Below are 24,093 nucleotides of genomic sequence, written 5' to 3' on the forward strand. Positions count from 1 at the left end.
CTGTGAGGGGGTAGATTAAGTCAATTACAATATCCTCTAGTCTCCATCACATATTCAAACATTTTTTTGTATTGATATGTCTAAACATAAAACTAAAGGGATTTGAGTGCTGAGGTGGGTGTTAGAGTCATCTCATTTTAGTTTCTTCAAAACGTTATTGGAGCTGGTAAAGAATTTTGGAAGTTTCCCCTCACAATTGTTGGTTAGCAGTGACCTCTGGTGGACGCACTTGGAATTACAGCTCATAAATCCTATTCTGACTTCACAGGACGCTGGGACAAATTTATCGCCTTTTTAGTTAGAACGCTTTCTGTAATTGTGTTGGCTTTTTTCCAATTTAATTAAGGGGAGCGGAAAAACACAGTTTTGCTGCTGCAAAAACCAGGCTGCGTCACACGTGTACTGATGTGGATTATTTTCTCAACAGAAATACTGAAGAATCCGACTGCTGCCCTGGTCTCCTGTACTGACTCCCTGATCAGGTGGTAGGTGACAGCCCTGTGCATGGACCCCTACACTTCCCAGTAATCCCCGTCAAACTGGCCTCCCCCGGGCTACCACACAGCCAGCCGCCACTGCCTGCTCCCCCCAGCCCAGGCCTGGACCCCCCTCAGCACTCAGACCCCCAAGAGCTCCACTCGAGCCATGCCAGCCAGGTTGAGGAGGATGAGGGACCCCTGTTCTTCACTGTAACCAGCAACGAGGAAGGCAGGGCCTTCCACGATGTCTCCACCCTCACAGGTGAGGGAAACAAAGTACTGCAAAGTGCAAGAGATGCCTTGCTCACTGCCATTCTGTACATTGAGAAAATATAATACCATCCATTAGATGTCAGTATTGGCTTTTTTTTTTCATTGCGTTGACACCGTCATGCTAGATATTTTCCAGTCCGGTGTGTGGAAAGGTTTTGTATCTCTCTCTCAGTTCAATAACTATAGCATCATACTCCATTGCAAGAAGGAGCTTCTCTGAGTTTTTTGCAGAGTTTTTTTTTAACATTTAAAATAACTAGTCGATGTACATAACAATCTGATAGATCAGGGATGGAAATAAGACTCCCATTGCACAGCAGTTTGATCCATTCCTGGTTTCACTATGACTTTAATAAGACACACCTGAGCTTCTTATTACCTATACACACCGTGGCTAATCAAGCTTGTATTAAAACCTGGAATGGGTGTGACGGCTATGCAATAGGAGTCTTATTTCCATCCCTGTAGATAAAGGGATAAACGATTCTAACAGCAGCTCCTTGTCTCTCCCTGCTTCTCCTCAGACGTGTGTAACAGTGAGAACGTCCCAGAGGTGGAGATTATCAGCTTGCTGGAGGAGAGGCTTCCGAGCTACACTCTGCGGGCAGACTGCCTGTTCGGCTATGAGCATGATGACTGGCTGCACAGCCCCCTGCTGCCCCCAGAGGCAGGACTGCAGCTCACCGCAGAGCAGATCGAGGAGACCCTCAAATACTTCCGTGAGTGAAGGACCCCTGACCGTACCGTACCATAGCATAGTATACCGTATCAATCTAGACTGTACCGTACCATAGCATAGCATACTGTTATTATTATTATTATTATTATTATTATTATTATTATTATTATTATTATTATTATTATTTATTTCTTAGCAGACGCCCTTATCCAGGGCGACTTACAATTGTTTCAAGATATCATATTATTTTTACATACAATTACATTATTTTTTACATATAAATTACCCATTTATACAGTTGGGTTTTTACTGGAGCAATCTAGGTAAAGTACCTTGCTCAAGGGTACAGCAACAATGTCCCCCACCTGGGATTGAACCCACGACCCTCCGGTCAAGAGTGCGATTCAAACTTTGTAAGGACTTTCCTCAGAATGAAAATGTCAACCCACAATCCGACAAGGTGCTGTCCGTCACATACTATGGTTGGTTGTAAAGTCAAAATATACACTGACATACATTACCCAAAGTAGATTACAAGCGTGGATATTTATTTATCTTGATAGTAACCACATGAAACCTTATCCTGAAGAAATCCTAGCAGAATCGGAATTGGCAATAAACCTGGCAGTATTGCACAGGTCTACTAAATCTGAATTTTGAATTAGCACAGATGGACAGAATAGAATTTGAGTGTAAAATCCTCAGTTGAAGAAAGCCTGTTGTGGTTTTAGCTTCTTTGGTAAAAAACCAAAAAAAAAAGAATGGCCGCAAATTCCTAATGAATTCCGTCTGAATCCTGCAGGAATAACACTGGAATAATTGCACTTCCTCCTCTAAAATAATTCCTTATGCATTCAGCTCCATAAGCATAAGCATAGCAAACCTGTGGGTAAGCTTGGTATAGCATGTGGATGGGAACTAGAAGCAAGGGAATTGTTAGCTTTATGCATGCATAACTTTTGCATATGGTTAGGAGACCTCATAGTGCATTGTTTAAACATTTTAGAACCAAAATATTTAACTGAAACAAGACTCGAAGGTGTGGGGGGGAGTGGGATTATGTGCTTCACATAGAGAGGGTGAACAGTCGGTTGATGCATTCCTTCATTGCCAAATAAAAGGCAGTGTGACTTTAGCCAGAATTCCGATTCAAACTTGTTTTAACGGCTTCCTTGATCGCAAATCTGTCACTGATTTATTTTATGTTTTCAGTTTTGTGTTCCGAGAGGGTTGGCCAAGTGACGAAAACATACCATGACATCGACGCAGTGACGCAGCTGTTGGATGAGGTACGGTTATTGCGCGGTATTGTTAATTGGTCATTTAGCCAAAGCGACTTAGAGACCAGGGGGTGAACTGTGCATCAACATCTGCTGCTGCAGAGTCGCTTCCAATAGGACCTCGGTTTTACGTCTCATCGGAAGGACGGAGCACAAGGAGGTTAAGTGACTTGCTCAGGGTCACACACACAGTGAGTCAGTGGCTGAGCTGGGATTGAACTAGGAACCAACTGTTAATTTTCTCTCTCTCTCTCTCTCTCTCTCTCATACCACCCCCCCCCCCCCCCTCCCCCCCCCGAAGAAAGAGCGTGATCTGGAATTGGCGGCCCGTATCGGTCAGTCTCTCCTGAAACAGAACCGCTCCCTGTCTGAGAGGAACGAGTGTCTGGAAGAACAGCTTGGCCTGACCAAAGAGGAGGTAAGCCGCAGAATTTTAAAATGTATAGAAAAATCCTAAACGCTATTCGTTAACAACTGGCCTCGTTTTATGAGGATTTGGCATTGATCAGTATATATATATTTTATTGTTTCAGGTAAGAGTTGTGATTTTATAGCATCTGGATATAATGCTACTGTATTTAAATTTTGTACATCTAAATTAATGTAAAATTGGAAATGCTAAAAAGTACTATTTCTGTATTGTGTCTATTTAAACGTCGACACTGATGGTTTTAAAACTCTTACTCTAAGTGTCGATGGCCGCAGTTTTGGAGGTGTGTTGGCTTCATTGCGTCTGGGTTGGCTGCTTGACCGATTCTAAAGTTGAGGGAGTGTTGGGTTCGCGGTGAACGAACGCGTTCGAATGCTTGATTTCTGAATCGATGCTCATGACGACACTTCCCTCCTCCAGAATTCTCAGTTGCGGCATGAAGTCCAGATGAGAGAGGACCTCCTGCAGCTGTACACCAACAGTGCGGAGGACAGCGAGACCTGCTCTGAGACATCCACACCGTGAGTGTCCATCTGTCTTCCAGGGACCCTTATTAAAGATGTTAAGCTCCATATTGCGTCATCAGTAACAGGGTTGGTGGGGGGGGGGGTGAAGTTCCTTTTTAAAATTGATGCCCCATTGCAATTCCTTTTGAAGGATATTTTAGAGCTATAACAACAGCTTTCCTTTGAATATCCGATTTAATTGACAAACAAGACAGCGCGGCTTCAATTCAAGTCATGTGTTTCCACTGTGCGAAGCTCGTTCTAACATAACACTGCCAATGGCAATTTTGATCAATGATGTGTTGGAATTGATTAAAAGGGAATGGGAAGGGGAATTGGGAATTGATAAAAAGCGAGACCCCAACCCTGTTCAATAAAGAGAATTTAGGGTAGTGAATTTTCCACATGGGGTTAGCGCAGTGGCGGGATAGTACAGTGTGCCCTGAACTACTCCATGCTAAAGGTTCCAGTGGGGACATCACTAATAATGATTAGATCATTTCTGTATTTCAATTCTAGTTAGTTTACCTCCTTTTAATCCTTTTCAGTTCGGAATTATTTTTATTGAGATGAAGAATAAACTCCTTTATCGAGTATACAGGAGAACAGGACAAAGCATTTCACATGTATTTATACACTAATTCATACCCGGAGAATATGTTAACATACGGCGCTAAGATAGGGTTAAAGCTGAGCAATACGCTTACAGGTGTGTGTGTGTGTGTGTGTGTGTGTGTGTGTGTGTTTGTCTCCGGATGCAGACTGATACACAACGAATCGACCGCCTCGCTCCAGAACTACTTCCACTTCGACTTCCTGCAGCAGAAAGTCAGCGGGCTGGAGAAAGAGAACGTGAAACTCCGCACAGAGGTAACAAACTGGATCTAACGTCTATAGAACCCTGAGACCTGTACAGTACAGTATACCACCTTTACAAACCCTTCACGAGTGATGCAATTCTCTTCTTTATTTTTTGTTTTTTTTCCCTTTGTCCAGGCTACCGACTTGGAAGCTGAAACGACAAACTATGAAGAGCAGGAGCAGCAGTTAGTGATCGACTGCATACAGGAACTGAGTATGTGTTTTCTTTTCAATATATATATATATATATATATATATATATATATATATATATATATATATATATATATATATATATATATATATATTAGTGGTGGGCAACGATATGAACATTTCATATCAATATCATGCATGTATTTCGATATCGATATCAATAAAGTCTTCCAAAACTAAGAAAAATGTAATCACACAATTGCAATATATACATATAGTGAATTCTGGTATATTTATTAACGAAACATGATGTCTAAAAAGTACATCTCGTTTTTAATACAGAAAGTATACATTTAAACCACGGTGATATATCTATACACAGGGTGATTAGAAAGTAAGTTTACCACATCAACGCACCGTAACTCATGTGGTAAACTTACTTTCTAATCACCCTGTATAATGCATAAGGATTCAAATTCAAACCAGTATTCAATATGTCGTACCGCAATCTTGTGCCTGCTTCATAGTTTGCTACCTCTGTGTATTATGCTGAAGCAATACATTTGAAAGCCCTGATCTGTTTAACAACTTGGTTGGGAGAGGGGGGGAGGAGTGGGGGGGTGTAGATGCAGCAGGCTTTACATATTGATTACTGTGCAGTGTAGGCTATACAGCTAGATGTAGTAGTGATCTTGCATTTACTATGGGGTGGTGCAGATTGCTTGCGATTTGCCCACAGTGGAATCCAGGTCTCTATAAGAGCATGTTGTAGTGTGAAAGGTTCTGACGGTTCACACCCCTTGGGTCCCCAGCGTTGACCAGCAAGCAGATGGCAGTGCTGTCGGAGGAGCTGTCCTGCAAGGTGGAGGACACAGTGAGGCAGCAGGAGGAGATCAGTCAGCTGCTGGCCCAGATTGTGGACCTCCAGCATAGGGCCAAGATGGTGAGTGCCACTCAACACACATGCACACACACACACACACACACACACACACACACACACACACACACACACACACACACACACACACACACACACACACACACACACTACGGGGCATTGCAATGGTCATTGTTCACCTAGTAATTAGGTTATTCAGGCCTTTAGATAGAGTCTGATGTTTTTGGCCATTTGCTAGCTAAATCATTTAGCTTTGGTTAGTTAATTTAATTCCAGTTTACAGACTTGTACACTTATTTTATTGTACATGCTGATCATACTTTGGTACTTTAGCTAATACTTTAGCGAATACATTGTAATCAATGCTCACACCTGAAACCGGTCTCAGAAACAGTATTTGACCGTAACAAATATTTAACATTGTGTTACTCAGCTTCTCTCTATGTGGACAGTTAAGTACCTGATTAATAAGGACTCATCTCAAAGCCTGGTCTCCTGGTAATCATTGCCCATTAAATGATTACAGCACATGTGTAAAGACAGGGTTGGGATTAGGCAGTGGTTCTAAAAATTCCACCTGAAGTAAGGATTCCAAGGCAGGGTTCATGGTCAAGTCGATCGCACGCGTCCTCCTGCCTCATCTCCTCAGTGCGTTTTCAGTTTCACCTGTTTAGGGAGTCAGGTGTTTCAGGGTAAATGGTAAAGTGAAGTCTCATTCGGTTTTGCAGCTGTCGACAGAAAACGAAGAGATGAATCAGCATTTGTGCGCCGCCAAAGAAGTCCAAGGCCAACTGAAATCGGAGGTATTTATTAATGGCACCCATAAGAGAACACAAGAAGATTATTATAATACATTATTGGAAGGCATTTAAGTGTGTTTTCAAAGTCTTTGAAACTGACACCCCTTTCAGACAGTATTGGTTTATTTCATAGCCTCCTAATAGCAGTTAGCACTGTTAGTGTCAACCTCCTCCCAAGTGTGTGGGAGTCTGTATCATGGAAGAGCTGTAAATGTATTACCTTAAGTGGATCAGCCTACTATAATTCCCTATCCAATGGCACAATTCAGGACCTAAAAGGTGTCCCAAATATATTCCTGCTATAACAAAATCTAGTGTTTGATGATCTCTTAATTTTAGAGGCATTTCGGGTATGCTACCACAACGCTGTGCTTTAAGGAGGCTTGGTGGTCCAGTGGTTAGAGAAAGGGGTTTGTTACCAGGTTCCCGGGTTCAATCCCAGCTCAGCCACTGACTCACTGTGTGTGTGTGACCCTGAGGAAGTCACTTAACCTCCTTGAGCTCCATCCTTCAGAACCGAGGTCCTATTGTAAATCCTCTAGTCTCTGTAAGTGGCGTTTGGATAACAGCGTCTGCTCAATGACTAATTAATAATAATAATAATAAGATTGAATTGGATTCCCCGCCTGTACGCTGTGTCTAAATGGATTCTCCTTTGCCTCGCCCAGCTCAGCGATCTCCAGGAGAAGTATTCAGAGTGTGAGAGCATGCTCCATGAAGCGCAGGAGGATATTAAGAACCTGCGGAACAAAAGCCTGCCCAACAGCACCATCAACCACTACAGCACACTCAACATCTTCCCCATGGACTCCCTGGCTGCGGAGATCGAGGGCACCATGCGCAAGGGGCTGGACAGCCCTGCGCCCCCCGAGTTCAAGTAAGCACCCGTCTGGGAACCACACCGTCATGCCTTTACTTGGAGCACACCCACTAACTTTATACCAACACTGGCAGCCTTCATATATTTTTCATTTGCATTTTACCAAGTTTGTTCGGTTCTTCAGGGATGATAAATAAGACTTCTACTGCATATCAGTTTCACCCGTTCCAGGTTTGCTTTACTATATGTGCTTTTACAACAGTATGCATTGCGCAAATGACAATTTGGAGATAATATCTTTGAGAATCTAGTCTAATGTCTTTCTTTTGAAGCACTTTTTAAACAGTCTGGCTAATGAGCTAACCCGTCTCACTAGGGCAAACTAATATGCCTTCAGTGGCTTTCTTCAGCCACACCAGATACTGGGCTATTGCACAACAGCAAGTGAAGGAGCATTCTGCTTCCCTGACACCCGCTGTCCTAAACTGAATGGAATCTCTCTCTCTGCAGGAATCACCACAAGCGCGTGTTTGAGACGGTCAAGGCTGTGAACCAGATGGCCAGGCTGCGCTCCCACTGTCAGTCCCCTGGTTCCAGTCAGTCCTCTGCTGTCCCCTCCACCCAGTCCAGCCGGCTCAGCACACCTCGGACCAGCTGCTACGGCTCGGACAACGCCAGCGTGTTCCTGGATGTCAAGCCACCGAGCAACCAGCCAGCGCCCAACGCCAAACAGTGAGTACCCCTGTTAATAAATACACAGCAGCCACACATGTTAACATAGTACCACCTAGGGGAGTGTGCGTGTTCATGCGTGCACTGGGGCCAGTTCAGTTAAAGGAAACGGTAGCAGAATTAAGCAACGCTGTGTTCTAAATTGTCAAAAGTAGGGTGGGTGTGTGTGTGTGTGAATCTCTGAAGTATAGTTTGATCTTCTAGGTTTGGTCTTATTTTAATATATTAATGACGATGGTGGCTAGTGTTCCCTGTCCCATGCTTATTTTCAGTTCCTGTGTTTTTCCCCTGCTAACTCCAGAAAAAAAGTATTCCGCACTAAACCCCAGTTATAGACCTTTTAGACTGGGGACACCCCAATTAGAATGAAGAATCGTCTAAAAATATTGTAGCTGTAAAATATTGCTTGAAAGTAGTTCCTTGCTAATATGCCTTTAAAATGGCCCTGGAAATGACAACTGGCCAGGTGATTGATTGTTTTTTGTTGTTTGTTGTCAGCTCCGAGGGGCAGGATAAGAGGCTGGGGCAGCCTGGTACTCCGGGGGGTCACGACCTGGAAGTGGCCCTGCGTCGGCTGTCCGTGCGGCAGGAGAGTCATGCCTCCGAGCGGTCTTTCTTTGACGTGGAGCGCGAGCTTAAGCTGAGGGCCCTGCCGGCCGACACGGACGCCTCTAGCGGCTTCCTCACCCCCAATGAGAGCGTCCTGTCCACTGGCACCAACTACTCGGGCAGCTCCGGCCACACAGGGGGCTCCGGCTTCTCCACTGGCTCCCGATCCTACCTCCCGGACCGGCTGCAGATCATCAAGCCACTGGAAGGTACGCTGCGGGTCTCCGTCTGTCTGTCTGTCCTTTATGGAGGTGTTGACTATCTCTCGTTTTGACTTCTTCCCCCCTCCCTTGTCTTCATACAATACAATACAATAGTTTTTTATGTAGCGCCTTTCATAGCAGAGTTATGACAAAGCGCTGAACGTGTAAGAATAAGCCAGATCATAAAGGTACGTTTCTATTAAGATCTGAAGCTTAAGCCCTAGCAAGTGACCCCATCAGTACATTTACAGTATGTTCTCTTGTAAGTGGCTTAAATAGTAGTTAGCTTGTCAGACCTCTCCTAGTAGCACTATTCATGGTACACAGTCAGAGCAAGAACCTGACTGCCCAGAACCTTCGATTTCAAAAAATCCCTAAGATGAATGAACAGGATTAAATGACCACCTTTTCTCTATATAAAAAAAACCCAAACAACCAGGGTGCATCCATTCCCCCAATGCACGGATTATCTAAATTCCCCTTAATGACTCGATTGCCCCCTCGCAGGTTCGATGACCCTACACCACTGGCAGCAGCTGGCCCAGCCCAACCTGGGCGTCATCCTGGACCCTCGGCCCGGAGTGCTGACCAAGGACTTCCGTCAGCTGGACGTCGATCTGCAGGAGGTGTACAGCCTCAATGACCTGGAAGAGGACGAGGTGGACCTGGGCTCGTTCAGGGCACTGGCCAGCTCCTCCCCACTGTCCGGCCGCCACTCCAGCACAGGTAAGCCACTCTCACATTCCCAGTACTTCAGTACAGCTTTTCGTTGTTGGAAGTCAATTTTGGAAGAATTACAGGTACGGACAAAACCTTTGCATCACCCTATAGAATTAACACATTTTGCTTCAGTAAAGTCTAATGAAACCTGCTGAATAATGTTACGTTAACATATTGAATTGCTTACCGCTTTGTCGTTTATCCTGTGTACTTAATGAAAAACTGACAAAAAAATTAAAAATGGTGACACTTTGAAATCTAAGATGAAATACTACTGTACTATTATTATGGTTTCTGGTAGACTTTTAGCGATATCATTTTTTAGTTTCTTTGACAACATGAAATAAAAAATCTAAATTGTGTTCATATGTTTTTTTTTATTTTTATAATGTCTCAATCCTAAAATTCTATGTGATGCAAAACTTTTTGTCAAAGCTGTACTGTATTCGTAAGCTTTTAAACCAAAACAGTGTTACTGGGAACCTAGAACTAACCCATGGTCTTCAATGTCCATCATCCCCATTCATAACTTTATTTCTACTGATCGTCCAATCATCTTCTGTACTCACTCCACTCCCCTCCCACTGCTATTTGTTTCCACGGTGACCATTGTGTGTTAACCCCACCTTCTCCCCCTCTCCTCCATTCCAGTGTCTCAGTCCAGTAACAACCTGCCCCAGACCCCGCCCACCAACACCATCACCACCTGTCGGATCATGCATCCCTCAGTGGAGCACACTTCTGTCACTCCGAGGTAAGCAGGGCGGGGGAGCAAGGCTGGCTTTTCTCTCCACTCCAGCGTGGCACTGCCTTCCAGCGTGGTTTTCCCTTCTAGCACTGAAATTCAGCACAACAAAACAATTACAGAATAACATAACCAACCTCTTGCTAATCTTAACCTCTAACAGGCAACCAGACTTACTCTTAATGGGGCTTTGACTTTAACACAGTGAATGAAACAACGATAACGTTGGACATATGTAATCCTTCCACTGAGTTACGTGGACTGAAAATAGTCCTAAAATGAATAACAAAAGGGGGAAACCCAATAAAACAATAATTTTAAAATACCACTGCAAGGATTTTAATAGCTTTGTAATCTCTAAAATGTGTTTGCATGCAGCTCTGAAGATTTAACAAACACATTGTGGTCAGTGTTTAGTAGTGAGGTTGGTCTTCTTTTTCCCCTCTAGCCTTCTTAATAGAGGTCTGCCCTCTTGTGGCAGCTTTGGGAAGCTAAACGCTGCCCAGGCTGGCCCCCAGCCCAGGATTTTCCGCTCGGAGTCCTCCACTAACCTGCGGGAGCACACCAAGACGCTCAGCACTTCCCTGGGGCTCGTTCGGCTGCTGCAGGACTGCGGGATCTCAGCTGCCATCTACACACCAGCCGCCGGGGAAGAGCTAAGTGGTGCCCACTTCGGAGGAACCTGTCCTGGCAAGAGACAATCAGATGAGACACTGAGACCAGCTACCTCCCCCTTCACACTGAAGTGTAACAGTCCGCTCGTTAAGATTTTCCCAGGCTCACGGCTGGCTAGGTCTGTTCTAGAGTCTGTGCACCAGGACTTGGGAATTGCAAGAAAAGAGAATATTTTCAGTTTCAACTTAGTGGAGAAGTTGCAGGGCCTGGGATTGGACAAGGTGGTGGCGAGAGGAGTGATTTCATCCAAGCCGCTGAACGCAGGGTGTCAAACTCAGGCAACAGGCTGAATATTTCTGTTGATATTTTGTCCTCCGGGGGATGGCGTCGTAATAAACGCACGGACTGAGCAATATTTAAAGAGGCACTTTTAAAATACTGTAATGTATGTTAGTCTTCTCCAATTAACTTTATTTTTAATAATACAATTAAATTGTACATATGGATCTTTTACACGTTAGCGTATATTATTGTATTGTTAAATAGAAAAAAACACAGAAGTTTCAGAGACTATAAATGAATTGCAAGCCACACATTTCAGTCCTCATGTCATTTGAATGTCCGTGTAATGTAATATTATAAATGCTAAATCGAGGCATCACAGTGGTACTGGAGTCAGAAACTATCCGAATGGAGGAAAATAGAAAAGAAACGGTAATATTTCAGGGTTACAGATCTCTGTTTCTAAAGATATTATCAGAGGTCATGGAAAAGTAAGCATGGGAAATAATAACTAGTTTTTAAAGCAATGTAATTTTAATATTGCTAAGCCACTCAACAGCAATGGCTCTGCAGCAGCCCCCAAATCCTAAAACTCTTCTTGTGTTTGTGCCTTATTGTGCTGAACAGTCTATCAAGGGTAAGTAGGGGACAGGTTGGTGGTATGGGCATGTATATAAAGGAAGCATCCTGGTTGATTTGCAGCTTGCAGATTGTACCAGATTGCTAGTGCACCCTTTAAATGTTGCTCTTGAATTTTCCCCACCAAAAGAAAAGAAAAGAGACATTTCCCTGAGCAAATGCTTCAAGAGGATCGGATCGGAATTAACCTTGCGAGAGCCTTGAACTCTCCCTACGCTTAAAAAAAAAAGAAAGAAAGCAGCGATACCTGTTTCAAATCTGCAGATCAGCATTTAATATGTAGCGTGTTTTGTGTTTTTATTTTTTTACCCAGTTGCCAAGAAAAACACACTTCATTTTCGAACTGATTCCTCTGTTCACCAAAAATCAGGACGGACTAATGCACTGCAATCCTCTCATTTGGCTCAGGGGGCTTCAAGTTTGTTAGCCAGTGGAGAATCAGGGAGAGTGTGGAAAAAGCACTTAGACTGCATTACCTTTTGGTTCCAGTAGGAGGCTCCTGTGTCAAAACAGGAACACGGAAGCATGCAGAGCATTGTTTTATATTAAAACATACGGGAGGTGTAGGAGGATTAAACTAGAAAGATGGTCTTTTTTATATAAAGGGGAGCTCTTTGACACACTGGGTCCTGCTGTGTTTCACTACTTAATCGACAATTGCACATTTCAATTTAGGAAGGCATTATTTGGCATTTTATTTATTAAACCCACTTCTTTAACAACTGTATAAAGAAGAGGATGGTAGCAGACGTGTGCAATACTGTCAATTGTTCAAAATCACATTTTTTTTAAAAATCAGAGGCTGTTTTATGAAATCTGTATCATTCCTAAGTTTTTTTGATATTTCAATAACGTGTATATCATACAGTATAAAGTGTTTTCTTGTGTGTGTGTGTGTGTGTATATATATATATATATATATATATATATATATATATATATATATATATATATTGTTTAAGCCACAACCCTGTTAGTCTGCATGTGTTAAAACAAAAACAAATTGAAGAGAAGGGCTGTGAAAGATTAATTAATGTGGAAAATGAACCTGGGATTTTATTCAAACACCGCACCTTAGATATTTCATTAGCGCTACCGAAAAAAACAAGCAATCTGTACCTTTTTTATAATTAAATCCTGTCTCAATCCCACAAGGTTAACACCTGAATATCTTCTACACTTCCTCAGAGTTCTGAAGTCATTCGTTTTGCATTCAGCCCCCTGTTAGTTCATATGGATTGAATGACCAGAATTCATTCCATCCTTCTTTGTAACAAAGGTTGCTCACATGTATAAGGCATGTGTTCATACCCTCTTACTCCCCCACCAGGAGATTGTCAGACGTGTTAACTCATGCATGAATGCATGACAATTTTTTTTTTTTTATAAAGATCTGTATTCAAATTATTTTAAATGGTCAGCAAGATTTCAAACCATCTACAGTGTGTTGGAACAGAGTTGCAGACAAACAGTAACCTAATGTAAAGAAAGGGAGAAATATTTTTGTTTGTCATGTACACTGTAAACATTTGTACAAATCAATAAAGGTTACGCATACAAACATGTACTGCTGCTGAAAGATGTCTTTTGCTTTAGTTCTTTAAGTTGCTGTAGTGTGTCTTAGATACTTGTCTTACTGGGAGCTGGTTGATGGTACTTTTGTTTACCTGTTGTTTTAAGGTTCTCTTTAACTATATTGGTATGATAGCCTACTCTAATCTTGTTAACCGCAAAAGTTATCTAAATGTAACTGTTCATTCTGCAAATCCAGCCCTTCAGATGCTTTTCATGATGCCTCAATATGAAATAAGAAATGGAAGGCTAAAAATGTTGCTTTTCTTGGTGTTTTCCTCCCCACAGTGATGATAAAGCTCCATTTTCTATGTGTTGAGCTTCATAGATGGCGTAAAATTTCACTGGTCTGATTACAGGCGTGTCTAACTTCACTGTCCTCAAAATAGGATGCAGCAGTTTGTAGCCAAAACAAAGGGTTTACATTGTTTTGTTCTGTGAAGAAAATACTGATTCAGAATGTATCAAATTGCATAAATACAGCTTGTGTTCTGATGTTTTCAAAGAAAAATGTATTTGGTACTTAATGGATAAATGGGACTACCGTAGGGTGTATGTGCAGAAATGAACTATTTTCAAATCCTCCCTTCCTCCCCCTCAAACCCTGCAAGTTTTATCTAATCCTGTGTAGGCCCACTTGTGCAATCTTCAACGTCAGTGTTCGGTATGTTGTTTAATATTATGGGATGCGATAAATATGAACCCTTTAAGCACCAATTTTTTTTTTCCTTTGAAAAAAAATCAGAACACAAGCTGCATTTATGTAACGTGATCCATTACATTTAGCTTTTTTTTTGAGGGTTAACAAAATTAGAGTAATTTATCTTAACAATATAGTTAAAGAGCCCATTTAAATAACAGGGATATGAAAAAAATGTTTCAACTTGTTTGTTTGGTTTTTTTTTTCAAATGAGGATAGTGGCACTGAATGGGTTAAAACACGATCTTGTTTAAAAGATGTCGCTGGCTTTGAAAAATTGATGCAAAGCAGGAACAGTGCGTGACCTTACGTTGGATTCGAGACACGTAGACATAAGATACTCCTAAGAATGTGGCAACAGACAAGATAATTTCTGCAAATACACCTTATAGACAGACGATCGTTCCACTAAAAGTGAAACTTTTGTCTTTTGCGCCTATTTTGGACTACCTTGTTTTAGGTTGTGCTGACCCCTGCTGTCTGGTTGGGGTAATAACATGACATGTCATAACTCCTGGTTATGACATGTCATGTTATTACTTTTGAAGCACAGGTGAAGTCTCTTGCTTGGAAACCCAGGTTTTCCCAGCAGCCCTTGGCAGTTTGTTTTTTAAGTACATTTTGTTTTATATAAAAAAGCAAGGATAGGTATTATAGAAGATATACATATCTTTATTATCATCATAATATATCTGATCAAAAGAAATGGAAAATAAATAAATATATACTGTATATTGCAAAACGGTACATTTCAAAGTGTAAAGTTGGATTGATTTTGTATTACTATGATTCGTTTTAGTATTCTAAGTTATGGGTGCTTTTTGCGAGTCGAATGCAGGCGGCTTCTGTTCGCATTGTGCGCTCAGGGGTCGAACTCCACGTCTTCCGTGTTTCGTCTGCCAAAATCCATCCAGCCGGCGTAGTCTCGGTCAATTATCGGGTGCACGGAGTCCGCCGGCCCGTAGCCTTCCTGGTTGGACAGCTCTGCCAGATACAGAAGAGTTTCATCCATAACTTTATCAAGGGCAATATATATATATATATATATATATATATATATATATATATATATATATATATATATACATACATATACATATACACATATATACACACACACACTATTAGGACATATACTGATAATCGCAATATGACATGAGTTACAGAAACGAATGAAGGGGCGAGGTGGTCCGCCTCTTACCTGCAAGTACATGTGGGATGTATTTTGACATGAACTGCCGCTGGTCTGCAGTGAGCGATCCCATCCAGTCCCTCCGGACAATGCGCGCAGCCAGTGCCTTTTCCCGCTGGGGGTTCCTCTGTGCCAGCGCAGCGCCCGCCTCGCTCCTGGACTCCGACAGCGGCCGGGCCACGCACACCGCCAGTGCCAGCACGGTGACTAGAACGGACACCTTGACGCAACTCATATCTGGAAAATGTTAAAGCTGTGGAAAACCGGTGAAGGTATGTCATGAACCACAGGGAATGTAGGCCTAGTTATGGTGGCATATTGGCGTATCAAGTTCCCCTTGGAAACTCCATGTAAAAATACCCGATTCAGTACATTTGAGTTTTATGAAAAAAACAAACATTTTAACCTTGTATCTCACCCAATCAATCTAAATGATAGTTGCATATTATATTACTGGGGATGAACGTTTTATCATTCTGTCATTCATAATAGATTATTATTTGACAGTATATCCACTAAAATGTGATATATTTGCAAACGGTACTCATAAGACTGTGTGTTATTTGGTGTCTGGCTTCTACAGTAAATATGAATAACAGAATATTATAACGCATTGTATAAGACCTACTGTCATGCTAATCTCGTACAGGATTTTGAAAGGATGTAAAGTTTTCTAAGTAATTCACAAAAGTACTACACGATAACATAAGGGCGTCCTAAATGATTTTTTAGAGCCTAAGCAGTTTTTTTTATAACAAGCAGCTATCCTCCTCCAGCCATGATTATAGGAGGTAAAATTACTTTAACCTGGTTGCAAAAAAAAAAAAAACTAAACAAAAACAACAAAGCAAAACCTAACAGAACTAAAAGAACAGTCGCGTATTCTATACCGCAATAAAATACAAATACAATAAATCAATTAACCAGAGTAGAAATCTAAATGAAAGTGAATCCAATTTAAAACACGCGTTGATTTTAAAAAGCAATGCGTTTGCGCACAGCCTTGGTCTAACTCTGTCCAAAGTGTTCTAATCGCGCACGCGGCGTCCTACCTGCACAGTCTCGGGTTTCTGTTGCTTGGATGCTTGCTCACTCCTTCCCTGCGCTCCCAGTCTGTCGAAGCCATCCTTTTTATACATCTGGCGTTGCACTGTCAAGGACCATGCATTCTGTGCAAAAGCCCCTCCTCCATGTCTAATATTATCTGTGTTCATCTCCGGTGTATATTCAACGCCAGCGATACTCAACCAATAATAATATCATAATAATAATCTTTCCTTTGCGTAATTAATCGAATTTACACGCACGCTGTCTCCTATCTCCGATAATAGCTTATACATTACTCAGTCCTGTAAACATCTCTTTAGACCCTTGTATAGCCTACATGTATGCTCACTTCACCTGAACCCACTGACTAGACTAGCAGTATGATGAAAGGCTTCATATTCATCAAGTTACGCTTATTCTTCCAAGTCATGCGTAATTGTTTAGCATTGTGTTAATATTTGTGGATAGGATACGTTATATAAGTTATATCCCCCTTTGTTATCTTCAATTTTATCATTGTTATATTCACACTTTTTAAGCTTTTGTTTTGGTTCCTTAGCAGAATTTGAAAAATGTAATTTTAAAACACAGGTGTAACAGGTGCATGGCTTTTTAGGATTACAGGGTGATAGTACCTTAAGATGAAGAAACACAAAGCCCCCCTTTTCAGGAGCAGTGGCTTGAAATCTGGTTCCAGGAGACCTAGTTTGAGGTTGCTGTATCAAACCCCAAGTCTCCCCTGGTGTGCTGTGCAGTGGCCTGAAACCTAGTCTCCCAAAACCAAGTTCCAAGCCTCAAAGTGTCTTCATGCTCCCTCAGCTTAATAATCAGGAATATTTCTGAATAGGACTGCTTTCTGAACAAATGGAGTTTAAGAAGGCAAGACTACAGATGAATGCTGTATGCAGGCACCATGTGTATTTGAGTTTACAATTTAACGTGATTGTTAGAAATGTTAATGTCTTAACTATAGAAGCTTTTAAGATATTTTATATATTGCATGTTATTTTCTGTTTGAATAATAATTTATATATATATATATATATATATATATATATATATATATATATATATATATATATATATATAATTTCATCTGATTAATAGAGATGTATTATAAGGGATCGTTATTGTATGATTCGGGTATTTCCTTGTATTTAAAGACATAAACCTGTATAATACACCCGACCAATAAAACACAGAAATTGAACTTTTCTTTCAGAGAAAATATTGATATTTTAAACGAGTCCATCGTATAACCTAAAACTAATCAATCATTTCAGTGCCAATTAAAAACTCAATACAGAGATCCACAACTACGTCAGCGACAGCATCTGTAGCAACAGTCTTAAGTCACGGTTTTATTTGCAATACACCAGATAAAGCCTGTTTAGAATACTGAATTGAGTGAACTAACTACAGAATCGTTTAACATTACACATGCAACTTTAAACTTTAAAAAGGGCATGATGATCAATACGCTCGGACTACTTTGGGGGGGGGGCAGGGGGGGGGGGGACAGAGAGCTTTTAAATATCTGTTTTTACAAAAGTTAGGCAGAAGCGGATGCCAGAAGAATATATTAAAATCGTTAAAAAAAATATCCCACTGAGAAGCGACCTATCCTGTTTTCCACTGTTTCTTAACAACGCTGTCTCTTTTGAAGTCCGTTTGTCCTTCAGGTACAAAAACTACACCATTGACATACAACGAATAAACGCCTCGTGACGTTTTTAAAAATACAAAAGGGATGAAAACATGTTTTGATCAAGCAGCTCTCGAGTGTGTTTTCAAGGTCTCGAGGGCTTTTTTATCATTCCAGTCGGATTCTTCACATTCTGAAATACTTATTTTGCATTCGCTTTGCTGCAAAAAAAAAAAGTTAGCACACGTTCTCTTAATATAATACGACTACTAAAACCATTTGCAAAGATCAGGGAGGGCGTGATGTTCGCATTATCTGGGAGGGATGCTTTCTGACAAAGACTCTATGAATCATTTTCACAATAAATGGGAACGGCCCGCTGTATCATTGCTTGAAACTTCTATACATCCTTATTCAAACGCTCTTAAAATGTTGCATTGTATCACTGTGACTCAAAACAGCTTCTCCGGGCTGTTTTTGAGCAGAAAACGTTTCTCAAATAAGCAATTGTGGGGTATTCATACATTTGCTGTTTTGGGAGAATGCAACATATTGTATATTAGGGTTTTAGCTATAGTATGGTTTTTTAAGCCTTTATTCCAGCTGAATTCAGGCAGTTTGTAAATGTTCTGTGTTTAAAATGTGCACCACATGATGTGTACCACAGTTAAGGGATCTGTCGGGTTAAAAAAAAGATTTGTATGGAACTAAACACCACTTTATATTGGTGGGGTGGTGTATATATAATACACATACTGACAGATCTATATATATATATATATATATATATATATATATATATATATATATATATATATATATATATATATATATATATATATATATATATATATATACCCGTTAACATAATAATCTATGTATACGATTTTTTAAAAAAACTTTTTTGTTGTTGTTTAAAAAGTGTGACCTTGCCATAACCGACCTTTACGCTGCCATTTATAAAACCGTTTTGGCTTGTGCTTTAATCTCTGCGGTTCAGTGTCTGCACAGAGCGAGCGCTCTGCCCTGTTTATCTTTGCTCCATTCAATAACCGCCGTCATAAGAAAGCAATCTCCAGAGACCCTTCCTCGGCCAGCTCTGCAGTATCCTCTGTCTGGTCTGACCTTTTCAGCAAGAGGCCCTCACCTTGGGTGTTTTGTGATCCCCGGCAATAAAAAGATGTAACATGACGAGAACGCTATTTAGATAAAGGGTCATCTGTCTAGTCCAGGGCTGGCTTGGAGCACAGAGACTGAACAGCTCCCTTACCAATCTAATTTAATTTTTTTTTTTTTTAGAAAAAGTGTTTAAACAGCAAAAAAAAAAACTGTTTAAAGATCCCAAATAAAAAGATAGTAGGCTATGACTATAAAACACGTTGGACCAGCAAACAGCGCACTTGATAAATGGAAAGCATGCTGTGGCTAGTGCTTGGATGAACGTTTTTTTTTATTATTATTATTATTATTATTTTTTCAAGCTTTAATATTCTTTCAAAATATAAACAAATGTTTGTTTGAAGATTCGTTTATTTGTCCCAGCCCTGCGATCTGTCTTGTGCATGAGGCAGCTGTTCTGCGCTGTTCTGCTATCCGGATGAAAAGGGCTCTCCAAAGACAAAAGCGAAGACTCATTATTTAAGAGATTAAAAGAGCATTTTTTCTTTCATCAGTCCCTAATGAACGGGGACGGGAATGGAGCGATGATGACAAGAGGAAGACTACCGCTTTCAACTCATATATTTATATATATACAGTATATATAGTATATTTAATTGCCGTGATGAATCAGTCAGTACTCCCGGACGACAGATTGCATTTGACTTTGTTAAGGGAATAATACAGTCGACACGTAAACATCCATAGTAACTCAGATAAAATGGAGCCAAATTAGATAGTGGTTTTGTGATTTGGACTGATGTCCACCAAGGAATTTAAGCTTACGCTCCAGAAATGGAAAGCTAACAAATTAACCGTCTGGTTGGGGAGACCATTAGATATTAAGACATAAGGAAAGTTTGGGAACGAGAAAAGGCCATTCGGTCCATCAAGGCTTGTCCCCCTGATAGCACACCATTCCCCCCTACTGGAGGGATCGAATTTGAAAGCACAGTCTTTTTAAAATGTTCCCAGTGTTTTAGATCCTACTACCTCACCTGATAGGCTAATCCATGCATTTCTAACCAGGTGTAAAAAAGTGCTTCTTACCTTCTGTTCTAAACTTTAATCAGCTTCCATGTATGCCATATTTTTCCACACTCTGTGCTAACTTTGAAGAAGAGTCTCAGTGTGTTTTTTAGTTTGCAGATTTGGAAAATAAACCTTGAAATGATCAAAACTGAATGAATTTGATTCACGTGGAAAAAAATGTGACAAATAGACACATTTCTACACATGTATACCCACTGGTATAGTTCCATTAAAGGTGACACAACTTTCATAGTTAATATTTCATTTTTGGTCAAGACTTGTGAGCAGAATTACCACCTTATCTAGCACCATCCATTGGGACTGTATGATTGTTTGTTTATTTATTTATTTATTTATTTATTTATTTAACCAAGCGATTTGCCTATTGAGACCGAGGCTTAGTTTAAAAGGGGGAGCTGGAAAACAATAAATAGACCCTTACTTGCATCTATTAGTTAATGTGGACGGATGGCTATGGTGCCTTGTTACTTCAATGGATTAGTTGTAAACATCATGATGCCATGATAATATTATTATTTTTTAAGCTCTTAGCAGACGCCCTTATCCAGGGCGATATACAATTGTTACAAGATATCACATTATTTTTACATACAATTACCCATTTATACAGTTGGGTTTTTACTGGAGCAATCTAGGTAAAGTACCTTGCTCAAGGGTACAGCAGCAGTGTCCCCCATCTGGGATTGAACCCACGCCCCTCTGGTCAGGAGTCCAGAGCCCTAACCACTACTCCACACTGCTGCCCTATAATAACATCTTTGCAGCTGCTCTTGAGTGACCACTGCCTCTTAGTTCAGGACCATTACATCAAAATAACATGACACTGAAGGATTTCAGTTTGTATGAAACACAAAAAACAAAATCGCAAAACCTGCAGCAGCACCACATGAAATCAGGTTTGGTTCGTTACATCATGGTGAAGAATGACAGCTGTGACTCCTATAGTTTCGGTCCTCCCCCTGAGCTAATTGCAGACTGAAGTCTAGTTTGAATATGAATGCAGAATGCATTTCTGCAGCAATTAGGATGAGTGCCACTTGGTTTGATCTGTCCAAAACCCAGGGTTTCAATCGAATGGCTTACTTTGCTAAAACAATGACAAGCATTTCAGTATAAAATAATAGCATAAGCAGCAATGATCAAGCAGCAGGCAAAGAGATCTGGTTATCAAGCACAGCTGGTGAAAAACTATATAGGTTGGGGGGGGGGGGGGGGGGACGGGACTTTTAAGCTTTATTGACAGAGATACACTTATTGGGTCTCTTAAGCATTCTCAAGTGGTTTGTGTCTCAGTTGCATTTTCAGCTATCAAACAATACTGGAGTTAATTGAACACTTGAGTAAAGGCTTTGAAAATATGCGTTTTTAATTCTTCATGTTTAGTGCAGACATCTTTATTGCAATGTCTGATTAAAAAAAAAAAAAAAAAATGACAATACATGAACCCCTCACCTGCCGATTTATTCAAAGGGCACCCAGTACATGAATAAACACTGACTAGAACATTAAATGAAGGATGCTTTTTTTATACAGATACAGGATAAGTGAGTTATTAGAACATGTTGGCAGCTGACATAAGAAGGTATTACAGCATTTTGACTTGCTTGGTCCGGACACTGAGAGACAGATAGGGGACCCCCCCCCCCCCCCCCCCCCCCGCTAGGCAGAAAATTCGGTAGATGTTGCGGGCAGAGTGAGATAAACTCAATGGCACGGCACAGACTTCAATGAGGGGGTAGGGTTATATTCAGCAGGCTTTTAGTATAGTATCCAAAGCAATTGAATTACAAAGGACCAACTCCACTTGCGCAAGTGTGTAGGTCTGTTGTTTTTGATGGTTTGCCGATTTGGGGGTAATGCGCATTGTCTTTAGATGAAATACGTCAAACAATTTGAGTCTCACTGGAACAACATAAGTACGGGGCATTTTTAGCATTGTCTTTTCAAAGTGCTTTGCCGCGATGCCAGAAAAAAAAAAAAATCTTCCAGCTTCAAAGGGATGCTTATGAGCTTCGCAAATAGGAATTTAAATCAAGCATCTGCACATCTGCGGGGCAGGTTGATGATAAATTCAGTATTCATTTCAGTGCTCAGAATAGTTTGAATGCTATCGCCTTTTCAAATGCACGGGAATGAGGCTTTTCAAATAGTTTTTATATTTCAGAGTAATGCAATAGTCTTTCACCTTGAATCTTAGGTTTTTTTTTTTTAAACATGGACAATGTGCACAGAAATATCATTTTCACCCCTTCTGCGGCTGTTTATACGGAGCAGATGCACGCTGCAGATGTAGCTAACATAATAATTCAGCAATTCTGGTATGTTTTGCGCTTCTATTGGCTAAGTATGTCTCAAATGCGGAGCTTTGAAAACAAAAAGTCCATTTTAATTTAAAATATGATATTTGGTACTACATTAAGTTAAAGCACGTTCTCAATTTCCATGCCGTACTCTCACGAAATCCGTTACACATCCTAGATCATTTCACCGCAGGAGTTGACCGAAGCATGTTATGTCAGGTTAAATGACCAAGGAAGTACAACACAATCAGCAATATTCATACGTTTTTTGTTTTTTCGTACGGATCTGCAAATTTTCATGGCTCCACAGGCAGAGTGGACCAGATTTTTTGTTCTGTCATTTGACTCGGAGTCGATAGCCTCTGGTCTGAATGGTGGTTGTTAAGAATTCTCAAAACTAAACTTCGTTCTATGGGTGATCGGGCATTTTGCTGTTCTGCACCCTGGGGACTGTGCTGTACAGACACCGTTAAATTGCTGATAAGCCTGTTCCTCAGCTACCACTATCCGATATGGGATTTCAGGGTCCTTTTGGGGGTGGAGTAGGAGGGGGGTTGCCACCTGGGGAGGGGGAAGGAATGGGAAACATGGGGAATGTTCGAGCTGTACTGAACTGTTGCATTTTTCTTTTTCCAGTAAAAATTTGATCACAAAAAGGTACAGCGTCATCATTGCTGAACCCACACGCGCTCTGATTAACCAATTAACTCCGGCTTAAAAAATAAATAAAATAAAAATAAATAAATAAATAAAACATTACATGTTAATGTTGAACAATTAGAGCTCTCTGGGCTGTCCCTTTTTCTTCCCGGTTTCAGTAAAACAGAACAGGCCTTATTTTGAAAAGCGTTTCCTCCATTCTTTAATTAACTCCTATTTTTTTAAAGGAGAAAAAAAGTTAATTATGTTAATGTTATAAAAAGAGACACGAAACACGTGGAGAGTGCTGAAGACAACTCGAAATATAATTTAGTTGTTGGGTTCAAATTTTGTAAAAATGAACAGGGGTTTTAAAAAAAATAAGACTTAATTAAAGACTGGCGTAAACGCTTTGAAAATATGGACCACTTTGTGTTAAGAAGGCTTCTAGAAAGCTACTAGAAGTGTGTTGTGATGGGCTCATGGTCTTATGCCTTCCAGAGCTTTTGAACAGAGAGGGAGGGAGAGAAAGGGGATCAGTGAAAATGCTACTAAAGCTAATCAAGGAGGCCTGGTGGTCCAGTGGTTAAAGAAAAGGGGCTTGATGCCAGGAAATCCCTAGTTCAAATCCAGACTCAGTCACTGACTCTGTGTGATCCTGAGCAAATCACTTAACCTTCCTGTGCTCTGTCCTTCGGATGAGATGTAAAACCAAGGTCCTGTTGTAAGTGACTCTGCAGCAGCAGCAGCAGCAGTTGCTGATGCATAGTTCACCCCCTAGTCCTGTAAGTTGCTTTGGATCAAAGCATTTTCTAAATGACCCATTAATAATGATAATAAAAGTGGGGACAACAGCATCAGGATGGTCCTACTTTAGAGCCCTGAGGACTACAGCTAAAGGAGCAGTTCAATAATAACTTGCAAGTATTTTCAATTATTATTTATCGATTGATTGTTGACAGGCCGAAAGTTAATATTATGTGTTAAAGGTAACATAAAAAAAAAAAAAAAAAAAAAAAATTGACAAATACATTTCATTCAGAAGGGAAACTACAGTTAA

The 24,093-nt window shown here is 40.7% G+C and overlaps 2 protein-coding genes across 2 annotated transcripts; one reads left to right on the forward strand and one right to left on the reverse strand.

The window, feature by feature from the left end:
- Positions 1-473: 473 nt before the first annotated feature.
- LOC117434465 (trafficking kinesin-binding protein 1-like) lies at positions 474-13,292 on the forward strand (the record flags this gene model as incomplete). The annotated part of the gene is made up of 15 exons (XM_034057026.3): positions 474-741; positions 1,277-1,471; positions 2,644-2,720; positions 3,013-3,129; positions 3,562-3,662; positions 4,409-4,517; positions 4,644-4,722; positions 5,474-5,604; positions 6,291-6,365; positions 7,031-7,239; positions 7,693-7,914; positions 8,413-8,732; positions 9,234-9,452; positions 10,098-10,200; positions 10,640-13,292. Coding segments are annotated over 15 exons (2,742 nt in total), but the record flags the coding sequence as incomplete, so codon positions are not given.
- Positions 13,293-14,695: 1,403 nt separating this feature from the next.
- LOC117434605 (gastrin/cholecystokinin-like peptide) lies at positions 14,696-16,322 on the reverse strand. Its single transcript, XM_034057190.2, has 3 exons — positions 16,244-16,322; positions 15,201-15,444; positions 14,696-14,983 (listed from the first exon to the last, which is right to left on the reverse strand). Exons 2-3 carry the CDS (start codon positions 15,424-15,426, stop codon positions 14,862-14,864), a joined length of 348 nt encoding a protein of 115 aa, XP_033913081.2. The 5' UTR covers positions 15,427-15,444; positions 16,244-16,322; the 3' UTR covers positions 14,696-14,861.
- Between the last annotated feature and the right edge of the window lie 7,771 nt (positions 16,323-24,093).

This window comes from Acipenser ruthenus, chromosome 28 (genome assembly GCF_902713425.1).
Source record: "Acipenser ruthenus chromosome 28, fAciRut3.2 maternal haplotype, whole genome shotgun sequence".
NCBI classification, from domain to species: Eukaryota; Metazoa; Chordata; class Actinopteri; order Acipenseriformes; family Acipenseridae; genus Acipenser; species Acipenser ruthenus.

Bases quoted from the DNA above. Each gene is read 5' to 3' on its own strand.
- LOC117434605 (XM_034057190.2), bottom strand. From the start codon at position 15,426: ATGAGTTGCGTCAAGGTGTCCGTTCTAGTCACCGTGCTGGCACTGGCG. The intron at 14,984-15,200 runs GTAAGAGGCGGA...TGTATCTGGCAG, and splicing joins CATCCCACATGTACTTGCAG to AGCTGTCCAACCAGGAAGGC.